This window comes from Phascolarctos cinereus, unplaced genomic scaffold (assembly GCF_003287225.1).
Source record: "Phascolarctos cinereus isolate Bilbo 61053 unplaced genomic scaffold, phaCin_HiC Scaffold_4;HRSCAF=312, whole genome shotgun sequence".
In the NCBI taxonomy this organism is placed as follows: Eukaryota; Metazoa; Chordata; class Mammalia; order Diprotodontia; family Phascolarctidae; genus Phascolarctos; species Phascolarctos cinereus.
In genome coordinates this window covers 596,779,479-596,802,940 of record NW_027555847.1, presented here as the reverse complement: position 1 = coordinate 596,802,940, position 23,462 = coordinate 596,779,479, and the positions used below count along the sequence as shown (strand labels likewise).

The window sequence follows — 23,462 nt, the reverse complement described above, 5'->3', positions numbered from 1 at the left end:
ATGAGGAAATCAAATACTGAAATGCCTATGCTGGATATCTGAGAAAATGAAGCACTTGGCACTGCACACTAAGGAATATTAAACATTACTACCTATGCACTCCACCCCACCATGCCTTTCCATCTGTCCCAAAGCTGACCCCTCATAAGCTATCTCTTCAAACCTCCCCAAACCCCTATTAGAACGTTCCTTGACAGTAAAACATATCCCTTCTATTTGAATCCCCTATACTTGGCACAAAATAAACTTTTAATAAAAGCTTTCAAATGCACGCATTTAGTTTATACATGCATGCATTCATTCATTTACCTTTAAGTCAGGAATGTTGAACTTTGAATTAATAGAAAGATTATTACTTTTGGTTGTTGCTGCATGTAATTTCTCCCATGTTTGCTGGCATGTTTTCTCCCCAGGAGCTGATATAAGCCAGAACTCACTCATGCTTATCAAGGAATTTTTCCAAAAATAAGATTGATACTGAAATAGAAAAAGGATACAGTGAGGTATAATTTATTTCTAAATTACATCAGTTTCTTAATATAACAGCTTCACAATCTGAAATATACAAAATGTCAATGCCTCTAAATAATAAATATTGATTAAATTTATTCACCAGGAAAGGGATTTTTTAAAGAATATAGATTAAATGTAAGATAAAAGATAAAGAAACTTGAGGTACTAAATTTATGAAATAACAAAACTTATATGGGAGCAACACAAAAAACTACATTAAAATAAATTATTCATACTAATAATTATAGTCCACAAATTTCAGAAATCCATATCATAGACCAAGAGAGCTAAAAGGGCATCAAAAATCAGTTAGTCCTGGGGCAGCTAGGTGGCTAAGTGGACAGAGCACTGGCCCTGGAGTCAGGAAGACCCGAGTTCAAATTTGACCTTAGACACTTGACGCTAGCTGTGTGACCCTGGGCAAGTCACTTAACCCCACTGCCTAGCCAAAAAAAAAAAATTGACTATTAGTCCAATATTTTCATCCTATATATGAGAAAACAAGTCCAGAGGTAAAGTTACTTATTCAAGGTCACTTATTTAGTTGTAGTAGCAGACAAAGAGTTTCCTGACTTTTAGTCCAGTGCATTTTCCATTAACACCCAGCTGGAAAAACCAAGATAAATAGACTTCATTGTTCCACTGGGAAAAAATTAAATTTAATCAACACATTTCACTGAACCCATGCATAGCAACCGATATTCATATGCACCCTCATAATGTTCATTGGTTCCATTTGGAAACATGTTTTCCCCATACAGCAGAGAGTCAGTTCCATAGGAAGAGAGATAAGTGAAGGCAAGCTAAAATTTCAGGCACAGAACATGCTGAATGGAAAAGGGCACAAGCTGGACAATGGAGAATGAGCAGTGGACCACAGGACACCAAACTCACGGCAGCACTATCCCTATAAGGCTTAGTCAGGGAGAAGTTACTGAGCTAGGCAATCTGCCTACCAATTTAAGGAGGGCTAAGAGATCTTAAGGTAAGATTTAGCTATGAAGTCTTAACAATAATATCATTAAATTATGTCTAGCACATCATTGCATACAGCATGCTCTCACATTATTTTCTATATCCCACCAAGCTATTCATAAGAACATCAGAGGCCTACCCAGTCCTGAAAACTGGGTAGTCTACCCTACCCAGACAAATTGCCATTCAGCCCCCTCTTGTCCTTCATAATCTGGCCCCTTCCTACCTTTGAAAGTCTTTTAAACCTTACTCCCTACCACATATTCTGAGATCCAGCGACACTATCCTCCTTGCTGTACATTTTCACTAGCTATCCTCCATACCTGGAATTCTCTCCCTCCTTAACTCCACCTCCTGGCTTCCTTAGCTTCCTTCAAGTCCCAGTAAAAATACCACCTTCTCCAGGAAGCCTTTCCCAGCCTCTCTTAATGGTGATGTCTTCCCCGTCAACTGAACATGGTTGCTTGGGGTAGCTAGGTGATACAGTGGATAGAGCACTGGACTTAGAGTCAGGGAGACTCATCTTCATGATTTCAAATCTGGCCTCAGACACTAGCTGTTTGAATCTGGGCAAGTCACTTAATCATGTAGGCCTCGGTTTCCTCTTCTATGAAATGAACTGAAGAAAGAAATAGCAAACCACTCTGGTATCTTTGCCAAGAAAACCCCAAATGGGGTCACAAAGAGCTGGACATAACTGAAACAACTCAACCACATAGTTGTTTGCATGTTGTCTCCTCATTAGACTTAGAGCAGGACCTATTTTTCCCTTCTTTTATATCTCTAGCACTTATCACAGTCCCTGTAACACAGTAGGTACTCAATAAATGCTTGCTGACTTGACTTCAATTCTTCTAAGGGTTGGTTAAAGATACTTTTTTTCCATTTTCTTTAAAAAATAAGTAAATATTGTCTGAAAGACACTGAACATCCATGAGCAAAATATCTAAGTGGGCTAAAAAAAATCAAGAGGAAGAATTTAATTACTTGAAAACATAAGGAGTTAAAAATGGTATTCAGAATAAGTCTCATTTTGTTCTGCCCTGGAATTCAATTCTAGGTGCCAAATTTTAGGGAAGACACTGATAAACTGAAGGGCATCTAGGCGGCATCTAGGATGGGATGGTAGTTAATGTCATATGAAGACTGGTAAAAGGATCCAATGATCTTTAGTTTGGAGAAGATGATTTAAGGAGGGGCATACATTTGAAGCATTCCATGGACTGCAGTATAGAATAGGGCTTAGACTGCTTGAACCCAGGAAACTGGATAAAAAAAAAAGCAATAAACTGCACACAGGCAGATTTAGGTTTGATATAAAAAGAAGAGAACAATTAGAGCTACACAGAAGTAGAATGGACTGTGTAGTAGTTTAGTAGTTTCAAGATCACCAGACATCTTTTTTTTCAATGTTTCAACTTATTGATTGTTAAGCACAAATAGTAAAAAAACACAAATATTTCAATGTACAAAGAACAAAAAATAGCACTGTAAATGAAATTGTGAACTTGTTACGTGTAGGGTTTTCTTTTGAGTATATACTAAATCTACTAACAGTGACAAAACTGCCCTATCCAAATTCCTTTCTGAACTTTGGAGAGCTTCAAAAAGAAGACAGATGACCTTGTTGTCAGAAATGCTGTAGAGGAATTGTTAGATGTGGACTGGAATAAATGATCTCAAATATATTTCGCAATTCTCAGATTCTGTGATGCTACAGCTTACTATCCAGTTAGTACTATGATATTTTTTAAATCTATGATTCTCAGAGTCATACACAGAAGGACTAAAATGCTAAAAATGTAATGTCTCCAAAAATGGAAATTATTTGCCCCAGTCAATTACTACAGGAAGTATCTGTCACATTTTTTTTCTCTTGGAAGTTCTGGAAAAGTTATTCTTTTCTTCCTTCTTTTTTTTTTGGGGGGGAGGAAGAAAATAAGAAGGGAGGTTAGCAGATTTATACAGGATATGACTTAATTAGATTAAGTATATATTTCCACTCCCTTATATAACTAGGAAATCCAAAGAGACGAATGTTCCACTTCTCCCTTCTAAGACTACCAGGTGGGGAACCTGCGGCCTCAAGACCACATGTGGCCTGAGGTCTTCTTTTTGCACAGGTAGGAAGGGAAATTTCTCAGAGGACCTTATCCCCTTGCTTTAGCTGGGGACTACTGAATAAATAAGATGATGTTGGATATTGCCCCATACCCTCTCAACCTAGAGCCTGAACTTCCTTTTATTTTTCTCTTTTAGCTTACTTAGCACTTTGTAACTCTAGAATACTACCACTAACAATTAGTAGTATTATATATTGCTTACTTGTATATTTGCCTTAATCATCCTATGAATCTGCAAGCTCCTTAGGGACAGGAGCTAACTCTTATTCATTTACATATCAAATGAGATAATGTATGTAAAATGCACTGCAAACTTTAAAGAACTATAAATATCAGCTATTATTATTAATCTCCTCCAACCCTAACTCAATGTTTTGTACATAGTAGATGCTGTTAATCTAGTTAACCTAGACCCTAGTTAAATCTAGGGTCCTCAAAGCATGGCACCGAATAAACTAAAAGATCTTCAACACAAGATCTCCCAAGAAACAAGATTGTCCTTTTTCCTCAGACAGAGCAATGTTCTTCCCCAAGAGAGCAAGACTCAAAGGTTAGAGCTTATAACTTAGAAGCCCGAGCTATCATTTTTTAACTATTTCATTTTACTAACGAAGAAACTAGGGTTCAGAAGAGTTAAATGATTTGCCTGAGATCAAATAGCTAAAGTGTAAAAATCAAGACTAGAACCCAGGTTTCCGATCTCTAAGTCTGATGCTCTTCCCATCATACCACGTTTCTTCCAGAAATTTTCCCCCATAGTACATCACTCCTTGAAAAGATAAACTTATTCTAAACAAGTCACAGACATGGTCATTTCCATGGGCCTAAGAAAAGAATCTCCTTAACTGGGAAACAGATGGGAAGGCTAACTACAGTGCTGTCTTTTTTTCTCCTGAAAAAGTTCTACTCCCTCGATTTCAATAGACATTAATGCTAAGCACTTAAAATCTGCAGGGCATCATGTACCAGACTCTGAGGATACTATAATCATTATTAAACCACAGCTCCTACCCTCATGGAGGTCAACCTTATGAAGGACAGGAGAAATACAAATACCTACAATAAAAAATGAAACAATATACATTTGTAAAAGAGTATCTGTCTTCCAATTACTAGAAAAAAAGTTCAAGATATTTAATAATCAAAGAAATGCATATTAAAACAGAAATACTACCTATAAAACTACCCACACTAACAAAAGTAAACTAAAATACAAAATTCAGTACTTGCTAACTGAATTTCAAAAAGAATCTTTCTGGAGAGCAATCTGGCAATTCAATGCAAGTGTTCTAAAAATCATTCCCAACAATTCCATTACTAGGCATGTGCCTTAAGAAAGGCACACAAAAAGAAAAAAAGATTATTCTTATATAGCATTCTCTGAAACTGTGGAAAAATTAGAAACAACCCATAAGTTCCTTTCAGACTCTAGCATTCTGTGATTAAATGAAGAAAGCGGAATTAGAAGATGAGTATATATGTGTAGCAGACTTCTCAACATATATGCACATCAATCTCAATGATCTAACTGGAAGATATATACATAGCAACAAAGGAAGGAATCACAGGGGGAGGAAGTAACTGATAAAATTTATATATGTGTGGATGTACATGCATGTGTATGTATGTTAGAGGTCTTTTTAAAAAGTTTAATTATAGGGGCAGCTAGGTGGCACAGTGGATAGAGCACTGGCCCTGGATTCAGGAGGACCTGAGTTCAAATCTGGTCTCAGACACATAACACTTACTAGCTGTGTGGCCTTGGGCAAGTCACTTAACCCCACTGCCTAGCCAAAAATAAAAAGTTTAATTATAGGGGCAGCTAGGTGGCACAATGGATAGAGCACCGGCCCTGAAGTCAGGAGAACCTGAGTTCAAATCCAGCCTCAGACCAAACACTTGACACTTACTAGCTGCGTGACCATGGGCAAGTCACTTAACCCCAATTGCCTAAAAGTAAAAAATAAAAAATAAAACATTAAAAGAAAAGAAGTATGTGCCAGGTACAATTTCAGTCCAAGGAGAAAGACTGTTACACCAAATGGGGAAAAGGGGAAGATAGAATCATTATCAATAAAAAAAAATATGGAAGAAAACAGCACTTGAGGCAAACCTTAAAAGCATCATCAAGATTAGAATATGAGATTTTTTTTTTCAGGAAGTAGGGGGAAAATTGGGAGGGAGAAATCCTGATACAGTAAACAATATCAATAAAGGCACGCAGATCTGCTACAAGAGGTAGATAGAAAGTTACAAAGTAGAGTGATGTGGGGAAAGCCTTGCATTCTAGAGCACAATTTGAATTTTATGCAGTACGAATTAAAAAGACACTGAAGAGAAAAGAGCAAGAAAAATGCATTTATTGATCAGATCAACAAATAAGGAAGATTATTCAATAGGGTGAAGGACAGTTTAGAACTCCGAGAAAAGTAAAAGTATCAAGATGTGTTAGCTGTTAAAAGTGTCCAAGTAGGTGGTAATAAGTGACTGCAATAGGGCAGTTAGCACTAGAAATAAAAGTGACCTTCTTGCTGATCAATCATCACAGAAAACATTATATCTCGTATCTCTAGTACTTGTACCAGCCTGTACAGGTTGTCTGCCATGCCTGGACCAAACTCCTCATTTCTCTCTCTCAGAATATCTATATTCCTTTAAATCTCAGCTCAAACACCACCTCCTACACAAGGCTTTTCCTGATCCTCCCCAAATTGCCTTTTATTCTGAATATATTTACATATGTGCATGTTTGTCCCAAAAGAATATAAGTTCTTCAAAGCCAGGAACTATTTAATCTCCGCCCTTGTATTGCCAGCACTTAGCAATTACAAACTTTCCTATTACTGTCAAGGGCCTTACCATCCTCCTCCCAGTCACCCAAGCCTCAACCCTGGTATCATCTTCAACTCCTCGCTCTCACTCACCCCATATAGCCAATTCATTAACAATCAACATTTCTACCTTTATATTTCCCCATCTCTCCACTCACACAGCAACTCCTCTACCTCAGGGCCTCACCACCTCATCACAGCCTTCCAATTGGCCTCTCCTCCCTCCAATTCATCCTCCACTAATCTGCCAAAGTGATTTTTCTAAGGTATAGGTCTGAATATGTCACCCACCCCTACTCAATGAACTTCAATGCCTGTTATCTCCAAGATCAAATGTAAAGTCCTTTGTTTGGCACTTAAAAGTCTTGATATATAACCTGACCCCTTCCTACCATTCCAGGCTTCTCATAGTTTACTGTTCTCCACACGCACACAAAAGGATCCATCTACATGAGCCTACTTGTTTTTCCTCAAACACTGGCTGTCCCTCAGCTCTGGAAGGCTCTCTCTTCACTTCTGCCTCTTAGCTGTCTTTGTTTCCCTCAAGACTCAGCTCAAACCCCACGCTGTGCAAGAGATCTTTCCCAGACATGGCCGTTTCTCCCCCCTCCCCGCAAGTGCCTGCCCTCTGGGATTATTTCACATTTAAAATGTGTATAGCTCATTTGTATGTAGCTGTTTCCATGTTGTCTTCCCTGTCAGAACGTGAGCTACTTGAGGGCAGGGACAAGGTTTTTGCTTTTCTTTGCATCTCCAGTGCTTAGCCCAGTTCCTGGAATGCTGTAAGAGCTGAATAAATGTTTGTTAAGTAACTGATCAAATGAGATAATTTTTGTAAATTGCTTAGCAGAGTGCCTGGCACTATATAAATGCTTATTCCCTTTCTCCCTCTTTCCTTCCCCTTGAAGGACACAAAACATGGGCTTAATAAATGGTTTTTGATTAACTGATGTGAACCAGTGAATATGAAGTCCTGTATTTGTGGAAGAAGGGGAGAATCTCAGCTAAAGTGCAAGCTGCAAGCCTGCTTCCCATAATTGCTAGTTGGAGGTATGTGAGTCAAATAAATCACTCATGATAAATACAGGTCTCTTCTATTTTTCTCCTGACTGAACCTCACAATGAAGGGAGGGTCAGGGAGTAACATCACTGAAGATGCCCTGTAGGAGAAATGTCATGTAGAGAGATTTGAAAGTCATATGCACAGAAAAGTTAGTTTAGGCATCAGGAGGAGGGAATGAAATTGCCAAGAAAGTATGGAGTAAAGAAAATCAAGCATAGAGTGTTGCCAAATGGATCCTGATGAACTGAAATGAAATGAAAGGGTCAGGAAGAGAACATGGAGTCAGAGATGGAAGTAGAAAAAGCAAGAGAGGTAGTATCTCAGAAACAGGGAGAAAAGGGCACCAAGAAGGAAGAAGTGGTCCGGAGAACTGAAAGCTGCAGAGGTCATGGAGAAAGAGGAACGAGAAAAGGCCTCTGCATTTGGCAATCAAGAGGTCATTTATCATAGGGAAAAGAGTTTCAAAAGCATAATATGGATGGAAGTCAGTTTGCAAAGGTTGCATGGGTGATGCAGAAGTAGAAGCATGACAAGAATCACCAAAATTACTTGGCACTGGTTTAAAAAAAAGCAGATCAGTAAAGCACATAAGAATCAGCAACTCAATAACCCAAGAATATAAACTAGAGGGAAAGACTCCTTAGTCATTAAAAACCGCTAGAAAAACTTGAACAAAATTTGGCAAAGTCCATTTAAACCAGTACCTATATCACATACATCAGTTAGTTCCAAATGGTACTTAACACAAATATTTAAGTTTTTAAAATTTGAAGAAAAATGGATGGAGGCATCTTTCATAACTATGTCTGAAAGAGAATTTTTTCCCAACTTAATAGTATTTTTTCCCAATTACATGTGAAGATAGTTTTCAACATTTACTTTTTTTTTAAGGCAATTGGGGTTAAGTGACTTGCCCAGAGTCACACAGCTAATAAGTGTCAAGTGTTTGGTCTGAAGCCAGATTTGAACTCAGGTCCTCCTGACTTCAGGGCTGGTGCTCTATCCACTGTGCCACCTAGCTGCCCCTCAACATTTACTTTTAAAAGATTTTTGAGTTTCAAATTTTTCTCCCTCTCTCCTTTCCCTCCCCTCACCTCAAGATAGAAAGCAATCCAATGTAAGCTATATATATACAATCATATTAATCATATTTCCACATTAGTCATGTTATCAAAGAAGAATCAGAACAAAAAGGAAAAACCATGAGAAAGCAAAAAAAAAAGGTGAAAATAGTATGCTTTGATCTGCATTCAGACTCCATAGATCTTTCTTTGTATTGCTGAGAAGAGCTAAGTCTATCATAGTTGATCATCGTACAATCTTGCTGTTACTGTGTATAACGTTCTCCTGGTTCTGCTCATTTCACTCAGCATCAGTTCATGTAAGTCATTCCAGGCTTTTCTGAAATCCACCTGCTCATCATTTCTTATATAGCACAACAGTACTCCACTAAATTCATATACCACAACTTGTTCAGCCATTCCCCAACTGATGGACATCCCAACATCCCCTCAATTTCCAGTTAAGAACGTTTTTCTAAAAAAATTTTGATTGTTGTTTTCATATTACCAACATTTCCCAATGTGAAAAAATAATTCAGTGCAATCAAACACACTGAAAACGTATGACATAATTCATGTTGTATACCCATAGTCCTCTATTAAAGCAAATAAAAGAGGAGTACCTTCTCATTCCTCTTTTGGGGGGGGTCAAGCTTTGTCTTTATCATTTCAAAGTATTCAATTTAGATCGGTGTTCTTTCTATACACTACTGCAGTTCATTGAGGATGTTTTCTTTGTTCTCTTTATTCCAACTCAATCAGTTCATAAATTCTTCCTGATTCTCTATAATCATCACATTCACCATTTCTTACAGCACAGTTCCATTACATCCATATACTACAACTTGGTCCAAACATTCTCCAATTAATGGGTATCTGCTTTGGTTCTTTGTTACTACAAAAATTGCTGTTAAAAAAAACTCTAGTGAATACAAGGCCTTTAAAAAACCAAAACAAAACATTGACTTCCCTGAAGGTAGCTGTGGGATCTCTCAGTCAAAAACAATGCACATTTTAGTCCCTTTACTTACATAATTCCAAATGGCTTTCCAGAAAGGATAGACCAACCCACAGCTCTACCAACATATGAATATATTCCTACAATTTACAAGAGAATTCTAGACCACATGAGAAACAGAAGTGATCACAAAATAAATCATTTGATTTCATGAATTTGAAAAGCTTTTGTACTAAGAAAATTAATATAAATAGAGTGAAATAGTTGGGAAAAATTTTTTTTGTTTCAGATACCTCTAAAGGTCTGACTGATATCAAGATATATAGGGAACTAGCAGCAACATATAAGACCAAGAGCCACTCCCCAGTGAGCAAACTGTCCAAGGACATGAACAAAAAGTTCTCAGCAGAATGCAAACTATTACTTGCGACTATTTACTATTACTTGATTTTGTATTATTCCAATAAAGAATAACAGAAATGAACAGTAAAACAACTCTGAGGTTTCACTTCACATAAAGCATATTAAACAAGATAACAAAAGAAAATAGTCATTATTGTTGGGGCTGTGGGAAGACCGGAACACTAACAAGATGTTGGTGAAGCTATGAATTATAACCTTCCTGGAAACAAATTTAGAATTATCTCAAAAATGTAACTAAATGTCCATGCCCTTTGACCCAGAGATCTTATTGATTGGTACATAACACCCCCCCAAAGAAAGAGTAGTCCCATATACACTAAAATATGTATAGCAACAATTTGTGGTAGTAAAGAACTAGGTGAAAAAGTATCCACTAACTGAGTGAATAGCTAAATAAAAAAAAACTATGGTATATGAAAGTGATGGAATATTACTGTATCATAAGAAATTATAAAGAATTCAGAAAAGCACAAGAATATTTATTTATATAAACTGATACAGACTGAAGTAAGCAGAACCAGAAAAATACTACATACCATAAATGGAATAGTAAAAAAGCCACTATCACCTCCAATAGCTAAATACTATAGAAGTAAAATGACCACAGTTGACCCAGAGAAGTATTAAAAAAAAATACCTTCTTCCCCTTTATCTCACAAGTTGGGGACTCTGAATGAAGAATGTTTCATATATTTCATAAACTTTCTGACATGGCAGGTGTGTTGCTTAGGTTTGCTGAACTGGTTTTTCTTTCTTTTTTAATCTTAATTACACAGTAGTGTTTCCAGGAGGGAACTGCTTCCTGGCATTTCTTGCGAAATTTAATTATTTTCCTAACCCTAAACCCTGAAAAAAATCAGTTGAGAAGCTGGAAAATGTTGTTATTCTCCTATGAGAATTAAAGGTTATCAATCAATCAATAATTACTGGTTTGAAGTTATCCACTGACTTCAAATCAAAAGCAAGAGGAGAAAACCCTGAAAAACAGAGGCAAAAGTTAAGATCAATTTCTGGGAACTGAGACAGGAGAACACAGAAGAGAAGCAGTCAACATCTAATTCAGTCTGTCTTGCTTGTAATTTTAACTGTTGCCATGTTTTAAGTTTGTGTTTGTGGCCCTGTCTGCTGGTAATGGTGAGTCACTCTTGCAAATAAAATAAATATTAACAAGTTGATGTACAGAGTATACTTTATACAAATACTATCAGTGATGTTTCAAGCAGTAAGTTTTGGAAGCAAAATAAAGTCCTTAGATGGGGAGAAGTAGGGGGGAGAGAAGAAGTAGCATGGTATTCAGCCAGGATATGTCTGGGGGGTGAAATGAATCAAAGATGGCACTGACACTGGAAGCAGTGGGCAAAGTAAGGCAAGTCACCAATCAGAACAGTAGCACAGTGGCAAAGCACCAGCTGTAGAGTAAGAGAACCTGGGATCAAATACTGCCTCTGATGATTACTATTTGTGTGACCACAGGCAAATCCCTTAACCTCCTGGGATCTGATTCCTTCATCATGAAAATGAGGGAGCTGGACTCGATGGCCTTGAGGCCAACTCAAGATTTATGATCCTATGGGAGTTTTGTTTTTTTCTTTTTAAAGAGACTTAAGAAACCTGAACATGTTCATAAACAGAATGAAAGAAGACTGGAGAAGACACATAAGAAAAGGAAGATTATTGCTTACCCAAGGCCCTTGGAGGAGACGAGAAAGTATGGGAGGGATTAAGCCTCTGAGGAGAGGAGAAAATCAGTGAGGAGGGGAGGGCTCGGGAAAAAAAGATGAGCTGTGTTTTAGACGTGTTAAGTTTGAGATGCCTATGCAACAGTCAATTTGAAATGTCCAAAAGGCAGTTGGTGATGCGAGACTGGAGGTCAGGCAAGAGGTTAGGGTTGGATTTCAGATCAGAGAATGATCTGCCTAGAGATAATTGAAGGCTTGAAAGTAGAGATGAAAAAGTAAGATCTCAGAAGTATAAGTTTTCAAAATCTTCTGTCAATCACCCCTTCTCCATGATCATGCTCTTCTCCTTGACATTCTCTTCTCACTAGGTTTTCATGACACTGCTCTCTCCTAGTCTTCCTCTTGCCTGTCTGACTTCCCTTTCTCAGTGTCTTTTGTTGGATCTTCATCCAAGCCACACCCACTAACTCAAGGCTGAGTCTTGGGCCCTCTTTTTTCCCTCCACTATATGATTTCCCTTGGTGACCTTGTCAGCTCCTATGGATTCAGTCATAATATCTAGGTAGATGATGTTCAGGTCTACTCATCCAATCTTAACCCCCCTGTCCTCCAGTTTCACATTTCTAACAGCCTATCTGACATCTTGAACTAAATGTCCTGTTGACATCTTAAACTCAACATGTCCAAAAACTGAAACTTATCTTTCCTCCCAAACCTTCCCCTCTATTATCAAGAGCACCACCATACTTCTACTCACCCAGGCCTGCAACTTAGGTGTCATCCTCTACTCCCTCTCTCTCACCCTTCATATCCAATCTGTTGCCAAGTCCTGTTGATTCCACTTTTGCAACATAGCTCCTACACACCCACTTCTCTTCTCTGACACTGCCACAAGGGTCAAAGCCTTCATCATCTCATATCTAGACTACTGCAATAGCCTTCTGTTTGATCTCCCTGCCTAGTCTCTCTCCAATCCAGTCCATCCTCCACTTAATTATCAAATTGATCTTCTGAGTGTAGTAAGTGTAAGTGCAGGTCTGAACATGTCACACATCCTGCCCTGACATTTCAATCAACTCAGTGGACCCCAATTATTTCCAGGATCAAATATCTTTCATAAACTCTCATTCCTACATCTCCAGTCTTCTTACACCTTATTCCCTACCATGTCCTCTGTGATCTAGTGACAGTGGCTTCCTTGCTCTGCCTCCAACAAGACAATCCATCTCCCAACTCCCAGCATTTTCATGGCTATCTCCTGTGCCTGGGATTCTCTTCATTGCCACTTTCTAGCTTCCTTCAAGTTCTGAACTAAAATCCCATTAATTGAGAAATGATGTGTGTTCTGAGTATTCCACCAACCACTCCCCCAGTGTCTCTCCCTCTCCTCCAGCTTCCCTATTCCCTGAGATAACAATATTGAAATTAGGCCAATTAATAACCCTACAACGGTCTCTCATTGTTTCGATGAAAGGAAGAGTCAATCAAGCAGCAAACTTCATTGTCGTCTTATTTTAAGAACTTGCCACAGCCACCCCAGCCTTCAGCATCCACCACCCTGATCAGTCAGCAGCTGTCAACATCAAGGCAAGACCCTCCACCACCAAAAAGATCATGACTTACTGAAGGCTCAGATGGTAGTTAACTTTTTTTTAGTAATAAAGTATTTTTAATTGAGGTACGTACATTTTTTAAGACATACTACTATTACACACTTAACTTTTGTATACACTGGGAAACAAAAAAATTCAAGTGACTCACTTTATTGCATTATTTGCTTTATTGCAGTGGTATGGAACTGAACCTGCAATATCTCCAAGGTACGTCTACATTTATTTGTATGTTGTCTCCCCTATTAGATAGTAGGCTCCTTGAGATCAGGAACTTTTGTCCCCTTCTTTTTATCCCTGGAACTCAGCACAGTACCTGGAACATAGCAGGTAACTTAATGTTTACTGCCTTGACAACAGGAAGAAAACAGAACTTGTAATATTCTGCCCCTATTCCCGCTCAATCGAGCGTTTCTTCAAACTTTCCCATGTCTGTTGATGGTATCAACATTCTTACAATAACCCAAGTTGGCAACTTGGGAGTTGAATCTTCCTTCTCCCTCAATTTGGGGACTCATCACTTTAACCCGAACTATTAAAAAACAGCCTTCACTTTAAATTAGTCTTCCCACTTCCAGTCCATCTCCTCTCCAATTCATCCTTAACACTACTGCAAATTCCTAAAGCACAGGTCCAACCATATCCCCCATCCCTCCAGCTCACACATCTTCAACACAAAATCTTCACTTGGCATCTGAAGCGCTCTACACATTTGCCCCTCCATTCCAGGTCTACCGGGCTGCTAGTTGTTCCCTGTACATGATGACACTCCAAATATGCCACCTCCATACTTTTCCATAATTGGCCCTAAATTCCTAAAATGCACTCCCTCCTCACCTCTCTCTCAAAGAATCTGACATCTTCTCTCAAAGCACAGAAAGGGGGCACTCCACTCCCCAGTTACTGGAACAATTTCCTCAAAATTACTTTGAATTTACTCATTTGCGTATGCAATATCCTCCTACCCTCTTGTCCCTGCCTAAAGTGAAAAATCCTGAAGGCCAGGCCTATTTCTGTTTTGTCTTTGAATGTACATAGGAGGCACTTAAACGTACACTGAATTAAACTGAGGAGTGGGAATATCACCCAAGCTTCTGTAGAATACAAAAATCATTAGAGATTCAACATTCAGGCTGAATTTTTTATACAAAGTTCAATACAGATACAGGAGAGGTAAGAGGCTGAGAGAATTGGGTACTGAGAACAAGTTAGAAGAACCACTATCATTAACTGATAGTTCTCTAATGAAAATAGTTCTCTAATGAAACTTCTTTTTTATCTAGGACACGTGTACCACCCTCTACAGCTTCTCAAAGGAACAGTGCTGTGAAATAGTGAGATCCACATACCAGCTATATATCAGGAGAGGTCTGACTCTAAGTTATTCAGAGTGAGTTTAAAAAGCAAGTAGTAATCAAGGCTAAGATGAGATGTTAATAAGTTGAGAAGAAGTGATTAAACAAATAAGTGTACATCCAAGCAAAGCTACCAGACTGTATCAATTGTTGGTTTACTTTGAAATCCTGTCCCATGAAGAGTATCTACTTTATAAGCTGCTTTGCAGACAAAAAATATGATGGAAAAGAAAATATAAGTATGACATCATTATCTCTTTCCACTAAAACACTTAGGCTCAGAAAAGTTTAAGGACGGCCACGTGGCTAAGAAGTGGCAGAAATGAAAACTTCAAAATCAATAAGCTTTTAAGAGAGCCAGGTCCTGGGACTGGCACTGGGGACACAGATAAAAAATGTAACAGCCTCTGCCCTGAAGGACCGTGCCCTCTATCAGAAGGGACACACATACATAAATAAGTATATACAAACTATTTTTAAAGGTAAGTTTATGGGAAGAAGGACATTAGCAGCTGGGAGGAAAGAGGAGAGGGAGGCCTCCCATAGAAGTGGCACTTGGGCAGTTTCAAGGAAAGAAGAGATTACAAAAAGGCAGAGGTGATATGGGAGCACAATCCAGGCAGGAGGGCTGGCCAGGACAAAGCCTGGGAGATGGGAAATGGAGTATCATGTAAAAGAAATAGTTTGGCTTGGCCACAGAGGGCAGAAAGGGGAGTAATGTACAATAATGTTTTAAAAAGGTAGAGTTTGGGCAAAGTTGTAAAGGGCATTAAAAGCTAAGGAGAGAAGCTTATATTAGATGCTGAAGGAAAAGAAAACTATTGGAGCTTAACGAGTAGGGGAAATGTCACGTTCAGAACTGCACTTTAAGAAAATCCCTTGGGGCAGCTAGGTGGTGTAGTGGATAGAGCATGGGCCCTGGATTCAGGAGGACCTGAGTTCAAATCCAGCCTCAGACACATGGTACTTACTAGCTGTGTGACCCTGGGCAAGTCACTTAACCCCACTGCCTAGCCAAAAAAAAAGAAAATCCCTTTAGCAGAGGATGAAGAATGGATTCATAAGGGGAGATTTGAGACAGGCAGCTCAATTAGGAAGTTAGTGCAATAACAATCCAGGCAAGAGGTGGTAAGTGTCTGAATTAAGGATAGCTATGTGAGTAGAGAAAAAAAGAAAGGGATGAAAGGTGTGAGGATAAAAGCAACAAGATCTAGCAATCAAGTGGGTATGTGTGGTAAAGAAAATTGTGGAGTCAAAAAAAAATTTAGGTTATAAACCAAGTAACTGGAAGAGCAGTAGTGTCTATTAATATAAGGAGGTTTAGGGTGGGGGAAGGGTGAATTTGAGGGGAAGATAAAGGAAACATTCTGTTTTGGACATGCTCAGTTTGAGAAGCTGAAGGGATATCTAGTTTTAGATATCCATTAGACAGCTGGAAATACAAGAATGGTGCTCAGCAGAGGGACTAGGCCTAAATATATAGATTTGGGAGGCATTTGCATAGGGCTAACAATTAAACCCATGAGAACTGATGCAGTCATCAAGTTACAGAGGGAGAAAAGAAGGTCCAGGATAGAGTCTTAGAGGACACCTAGAGTCAGGGGTGCAATGTAAATAATGAAATCAAAGGTGATCAAGAAAGAAAGGTCAGATGAGTAGCAGGAGGACCAAAAGGAGGGAGTAGTATCATGAAAACCTAGAGATAAAAGAACACCAAGGAAAAGAATGTTGTCAATAGTGTCAAATGCTGCAGAAAGGTTGAGAGGGATGAGAAGTGAAAAAAGCTATCAGATCTGGCATTTAAGAGATCATTTCTACCTTGGAGACAGCAGTTTCATTTCAGTAATGAGGTCAGAAGCCAGACTGCAAAGGGTTTAGATAAGATTGAAAGAAGAAGCATAGACAATGGGTATAGACTGCTTTTTCTAGGAGTCTGGTTTGAAAAGGAAAATATAGGCAACAGTTTGAAAGGGGTGATAGGGTTTATCCAGTGACGGTTTTTTCAAGATTGGGAAGATGTTGGTAGTAGCAGTGGGACAGGACCCAGTGGGTAAGGAAAGGATGAACGTGGGGGGGTGGAGTGAAAGGGTGGAAAACAGTGGAAGCAATATACTGGAAAAACTGGGAAATTGGATCAAGGATGCACATACAGAGGTTGATCTTGGCATTTAGGGTTATCCTTTTATTTGAGACTAGCATAGAAAATAAGGGATGACATCAAAGGGTACTGAAATGAAGAAAAGGGCAGAAGAGAGAGCTCACAGCAAATGGTCTTTACTTTCTTGATAAAGTATGATGTGAGGTCCTCACTTCAAAAAATGCGGGAGGGAATAATGTGAGAGGTTTAAGGAAAAAAGAGAAGGCTTAGAACAGACCCTGTGGAGACTGATATAGAGAACAAGTGAGTAAAAGGTTTATCTTGCTGCAGTGAGGGCTCAGTCAAGCTTACATAATAAATCTGTAGTAGACCCAGTTGGTCAAGTTACATGTTTCTTGCAGGTTTATTCAGCACACAGGAGCAAGAGTGTGTGGAGATGGAGTAAAAGGAATCCACGGTCCAGGTTTGCCAAGATATGAGCATTGAAAAGACAGAGTAGAACTGGTTAACTATAGGGTCAAGACTGGAAAGGGAAGAGAGTGACATTAGAAGAAGGGTCACAGCCTACAAGAATACTGAAGGAGGAAGAGGTTCAAAGTCCCACTGAAGACAAAGAATAGATGTAGGACACCAGTCCAAAAGCCTCATCATAATGGAACATTCTACTACTGTTCCTGATAGGGAGGTGATGGAATCAGGGTGCAGAATGACTTTTTTTTCAGACTTGGCCAATGTAAGAATTTGTTTTACTATACAAGTTTCTGACAGGGGTTTTTTCTTGTTTTCCCTCGTGGGGGGAAAGAAGGCAGATTTTTGTTTAAAATTTTTTAACTTAAAAAAAGTATAGGTTTAGGAAGGTTAAGATACAGAGAAAGACAGATAAGAGGTAATGAGATTTCAGAGTTTTGGATGACTGAGGTAGAACACTCATAGGTGACAATGAGATGAAAGTCATGACCATGCAGTTAAGCTCAAGTGGAAAAGTAGGTCATATGACCCTGGCCTAGCCAAAAAAACCCAAAAAACAATAATCAAATGAATATATAGGCAAAGTATTTGCTCCAAATTGCTCCAAAGCAATTCCATTTCCACAAGAAACGAGTATTACCTTTCACTAATATGCCTAAGTGGCTTATCAATTAATTTTATCATTACCAAGAACCAAATGGTATTGTTAGTTCTACAAAAGAGATCCACTAATTGGCTTTCTAAATTTCACGACCTTCATTGTTATGTGTACTTTTAATAACATTTTCCTAAACTGTAGCCACTCCTTCATTTTCTTGCCTTTTACATTCGTTTGTAAATCCTCAAAAATAGTTGTTTTACCAGCTCGCAAATCAATCAATCCTGGTAAGATATAAAAGATCAAACAAAGAAACTATGAAATGAAAATTAGTAATTCTGACTTTCCCAAGAAATTAACACAGTGTAACTATATGATTTCTGGGAAAGCAGAACAATGAATCACAGATGCCAAACAAGCATGCCAGGTGAATTTGAGAGCACTCTTCCAAAATTAGTTTGGAGTCCAAAAATATCTTATTTAATCTGAAACAAATATACTTTATTTACTCAGATAATTACTGCACTTTCTCATAGATATTTTAACTATTTCTTTCCAAAGGTGGAATTGGAGGACAGAGGTTGGAAAATACACAGTTGTACTGCTCCACAAGCCTGGATCATAACAGCCTAATTCCCTTGAAAGCTTTCATGCCTTTTAGCACCCATGCATGTTCAGTCATACATTTTCTAAGCTTCAGTTTCCTGTATTACTTACTTCGAAGAATACCTGTATTACTTATCTCAAATGGTTATTGAAAGCATTAAATGAGATGCCACACGTAAGGAATTTTGCAAATGCTACATAAATGTCATTAGTTGGCGTTACAGTTTTGCTTCCTTCTTGCTGAGAGGCTGAGTGTTGCCGTAGAAAGAGCACTCTGGCTTCAGAGTTGAAAGATATGGATACAGATCTTAACTCTATCACCTGTGTGACTTGGAACAAGTCACATAACTTCCCTGAGCCCAGTATGTACATTTATAAAATGGGGGCATTGGACAGAACAGGCTGTAAGATTCCTTACAGCTAAAGCTATGATCCTAGGAACAAAATCAACCTGTCAGTTCTTACCGCCTTCACTATCTAATCCCTTAGCCAGGTCTGTTTACTTTGTACTTCCTTCCTAGACTGTTTTAGTCAACATTTCTTTATTGTGACAGTCCTGGACCTGCTGTCTCTCCTATCCCTAATATTTTGCCTACTCTCTCTCATAAACAAGAAACAAGCTCCCTTCTGTTTTAAATTAAGTCATATAGCACCTCCTCCAAAAAGTTTTGCTTGATTAACTCTACCCATTCTTCACTAGTGACAGCTTCTTCCCTCCTCAGTCAGGCTTCCCTTAGAACTTTCCCAACTCCTGCATTTCCCCTCTTGCTATACAATATGCACACAAGATGACTAAATCAAAGGAACTGCTCCCATGTGGCTTTCCTGGTTCCACATATGAGATTCCCAAAAGGTTGCTTCTTTTTTTTCCTCTTAGGAATTGATAAGTTAACTGAAATGGAATACAGTGCCCCATTTCACTAGTTAACTGAAAGGGAATACAGTGCCCCATTTCACTAGTTAAGTGCTAAAAGCTAACACATTCCTCTAAGTACTGCAAGCAGCAATATGATAGGGTGAAAAGAGGACCATGACCTCGTTAGTTGGATTTGGGTCCCACTACTATCACTGTATGACCTTGAATAAGTCACAATCTCTCTATGCCTCAAATTTCTTCTTCTATAAAATAAGGATAATAATACCACGCTGCCTACCAAAGAGCTGATTCAAAAGAGAATAACAATGGCTCATATTTACATAGTACTTTAATGTTTACAAAGTGCTTGATATACATTTTCATTTGATTCTCCTAACAACCCTGTGGAGAAACTTCCTATATATTATTGCCACTTTAGAGATAAGGAAACTGAGGCTCAGAGAAATTAAATGGTTTACCTAGGGTCACAAAGAGAGTATCAGGGAGAAGAGCGAAATCTAAATCTTCCCTACTTCGAAGTCCAGTGCTTTCTCCACCATACCATGCTATTTTTCACAGACATGCATAAAGCACTTTATACAAGCTATTTATTATATACATTCATGATTGTTTAACATCTCCTCCAGAGCAATCCATCAAGAAGTATTTATTAAATGCTCACCATATGCCAGATATTGGACCTGCAGCTACAAGACAAAAACTGAAATAGCTGCTGTCCTCAAAGAGCTTACATGCTAAGGAGAGGCAAGATGGGGGAGACAGCATGTACATATGTAGGTATGTACTAGATATATACAAAACAAATACAAGGTAATTTCAGGAAAACAGACTCTAGAACAGGGGTCAGCAAAACTCTGGCTCACCACCTGTATTTGTATGGCCTATTAGTTAAGAATGGTTTTTACATTTTAAAATATAGAACTTTATTTTTAAAAGTTTTGCATAATTATAAAACTTTAAGATGTAAAAATCATTCTTGGCTCAAAAGCTGCACAAAAATGGGCTGCATTTGTAGTTTGCTGACCCTTGCCCTAGGACATCCACAAAGGTTTCAAACAACCCCTCCTCCTATTGAAACCAGTAACCCAAAATATCACTGATTTTGATGCTTTCATCAGTCTCTGAAATGCAAATCAATTTTTGACTTAGAGAACTGGGGTGGGGAAGACAGTGTCTACATTTTTTTAAAATTGACGGTGTACACATAACTTCTCTTCATACTTTTCTAACACCAAGTCAGCAAACAGATTATTAAGATCTTATCAAAGCAAGGCAAAGTGAGGTAAAAGCTGCATGACCTCAAAACTATAAATGAAATAATAACACACTGCTTTCCAGTTGTGGCACAAGGCACAACTGTAACAGTATAGCTTATTATGAATCATTTATCATAACTAAAGTATGCAGAAGGCATGCTACTGGAGTGATTGCTACAAAACATGGCAATGTACGAAGATCAAATATATGTTGTTTTTATTATTTGACTTTTCATAAATACTACCCTTCGTGAGAAATCTCAATCTCTTTTTGGTTCTTGTTCATAAACCATTAATTTGTTTAAATACTTCTGACTTGGATGATGACTTCATATATTCTCTTAAGTAATGATTTCAGAAATTCATATAATTAAATGTTTCATGTTACTCATTAAAATATACGCATGTTACAAATCAAGATGGTTCTTATGTATCGCTCTTAGTTTCAAGTTTAATATTTTTACATGTTATGTAGGTTTATTAAATACCTGAGTTTCACTTTAAAATAACTTTATAAATAAATCATTTTTTAAAAAGTTTTACTTTATAAATAATTGTATTTAATATTAAAGAAAAATTATATTCTATGTCTGGCAAGTATACTTTATTCATATAATTTCAACTTCATTTCCCTCCCTCCAAATAGTTCTAAGGTGAATTTCTGAAACATAGTTCCCCTTTGGCTTCCATTATAAAAAAGTTGGGGTGGGGTGGTACATGTGTTCTTACAAGGGAAAAAAAATCCCTAACAAAACAAATGAGAATTTTTAGTGAAGTTGCATGGCATGCTAATCCACTGCCAGGAACTGCAGACTTAACCCAGCAGCCTAATTTTCTTTCTTTTCCTGCACAGTCAGCACTCTCCTGAATCCTGGATTTTCCCTCTGCCTATGGATATTCCTGGACCTCAACAATTTTTCCCTTGCCTAGAGAGTCTCTGGACCCATATCTGCTGCTCTCTGGTTCAAACTACCTCTTTTCTTTATATCTTTGGGAATTTATAATGTCAAGCAGGGTGGCACTGAAATAACACCCTTCACTGGATACTCTAGTTCAAAATTCTTCAAGTTAAAAATCCAGTTGATATCTACCTTAGTTTTGCTGAACTGCCTTTTTTCCCTCTTTCTTTTTATTCTGTTACAACAGATGGCTTCATGAGTAGGCATGGGAGAAGGACATACTTGGAAATAAAGATTATGTAAAAACAAAAGTGACTTAAAAAACCAAAAAATTTTAAAGCCTATGCAAAATGAAGTTATTTCCTATTTTATCAATTGGGTAAATCTGAAATTATGCATGTAATCTGATTTAGAGTGAGGAATGTCTATGTTTCAGAAATTAATTATATTTGCAGATTACTGTAATATGTGATCCTTTAATAATAGATTTTATGATTTCATGTTTTTAAAAAACAGATACAAAATTGAGACCCTAGAGAATAGGGCCTCAAATCCTGCAAATTCAAACTTATTTTTCTTTTTTTGCAAGACCCATGGCAAAAATATCACCCTTAATTGTCAGGTGTACCATGACCATCTTGTTTCTTAGCACTTGCTCCAAATGCTCTGGACACTGACTGGACCTACTTTATCCATACCTTTAAAAGCAGTTCCTCACCAACTCCCAGATGCTGTCCAGCTGCAGATGTTCACTTGCCTCCTTTTAAAGCCCAGAATCAAATATTACAAAAATAATTCCATTTACATAGTGCTGCTAAAGATATACAAAGCACTTTCCTACCTTTAGAGGTACATAGTACAAGTATAATAAAACATACTGTAAATGAAGAAACTGATGCTCAGAGAACCAGCCTATCCAAGATCCCAGAGTACAAAGTAGAGACAGGACTCAAACCTATGTACTCTTACTACAAAATCTAGTGGGTTTTTTCCTACTATATTACGCTATTTCCCTAAGACAAAAATTTTTTCGGTCTTAGGGTCTTAAGATGCTAATACATAAATGTGTGTATATACATACATACATAATTTAAATAAACTACAACATTACAGGGGAGCTTCTTAACTTAAGGTCCATGAACCTTCAAGGCATCAATTAGGACCTTTGAGGAAGTCCATGAACTTGGATGGGGGAAAAAATACATCTTTATTTTCACTACCCTCTAAGTGAAATTTAGCATTTCATTCAATTAGAAATATAGGCAGCAAACATTATTCTGAGAAAAGGTTCACAAGTTTCACTAGACTGCCAAAAGGGTCCATGACACACACACACAAAAGGTTGAGAACCCTTGCTCTCTAGGAATATATAATAGTTATCACATGTGGGAGAGTAGCAAGAATGTTGAGACCTAAATCCTAATCCCACTCTTAGATAAATCAATTTCCCTTTATATACTTATTTTCCCAACTATAAATTGAATTACATCTGCTTCTACCCAGCAGATGGGAATTTATAATTACAAACAAATGAAAGAAGAGATGTGAAATGCATGGAAGTTGTCTAGAAACCTAGTATCTGTTAACAATAAAAGGTATTAACATTATTTTCTCTCCTGCCTCCCTAACCAACATTTAGGAAGGAAAAGTGTTCTGGACAACTGTAAATCCCTCATATCAACTTTTATCATAAGAAGTATTATTTTTGTCATTTGCCTGAAAAACTTATCTTCTGGTCCTCTATTTCCATAACTTTTGAAATAGTTCCTGTGACAAAAAATAAATAAGTTAAGAGATGCAAAGCAGAAATGTCTTTCAACCAATTCTCCCTCCCCAACATGGAGCCCCACCATCACTCCCTCAGAATTCAAGGGCTGCTTGAATGGTAGCTAAATATATAGAAAAAAGAGAGCTAAGGTCACTATGATCATTATTTTCCCGTGCCCAAAATGAGAATTCAGCTTAAAATTCTCTCTTCTTACAAGTAAATACAAGACACAAGCTCATTGTTTCTCAATTCAAGGCATATTTAAGAACCAAGATTCATGAACTAAAGGTACTTGGCTAGG

General features: G+C 37.8%; 1 protein-coding gene across 2 annotated transcripts in view; it reads right to left on the bottom strand.

Annotated features, from left to right (window-relative positions):
- ATP6V1C1 (ATPase H+ transporting V1 subunit C1) overlaps nucleotides 1-23,462 on the bottom strand; it is a 65,697-nt gene that overhangs the window by 35,544 nt on the left and 6,691 nt on the right. For both annotated transcript variants that reach the window (XM_078153694.1, XM_020969689.2), the window contains exon 2: nucleotides 310-477. In XM_078153694.1, the coding sequence (XP_078009820.1) occupies nucleotides 310-441 (132 nt within the window). In that variant the 5' untranslated portion in view covers nucleotides 442-477. The remainder of the gene's footprint in view (nucleotides 1-309; nucleotides 478-23,462) is intronic.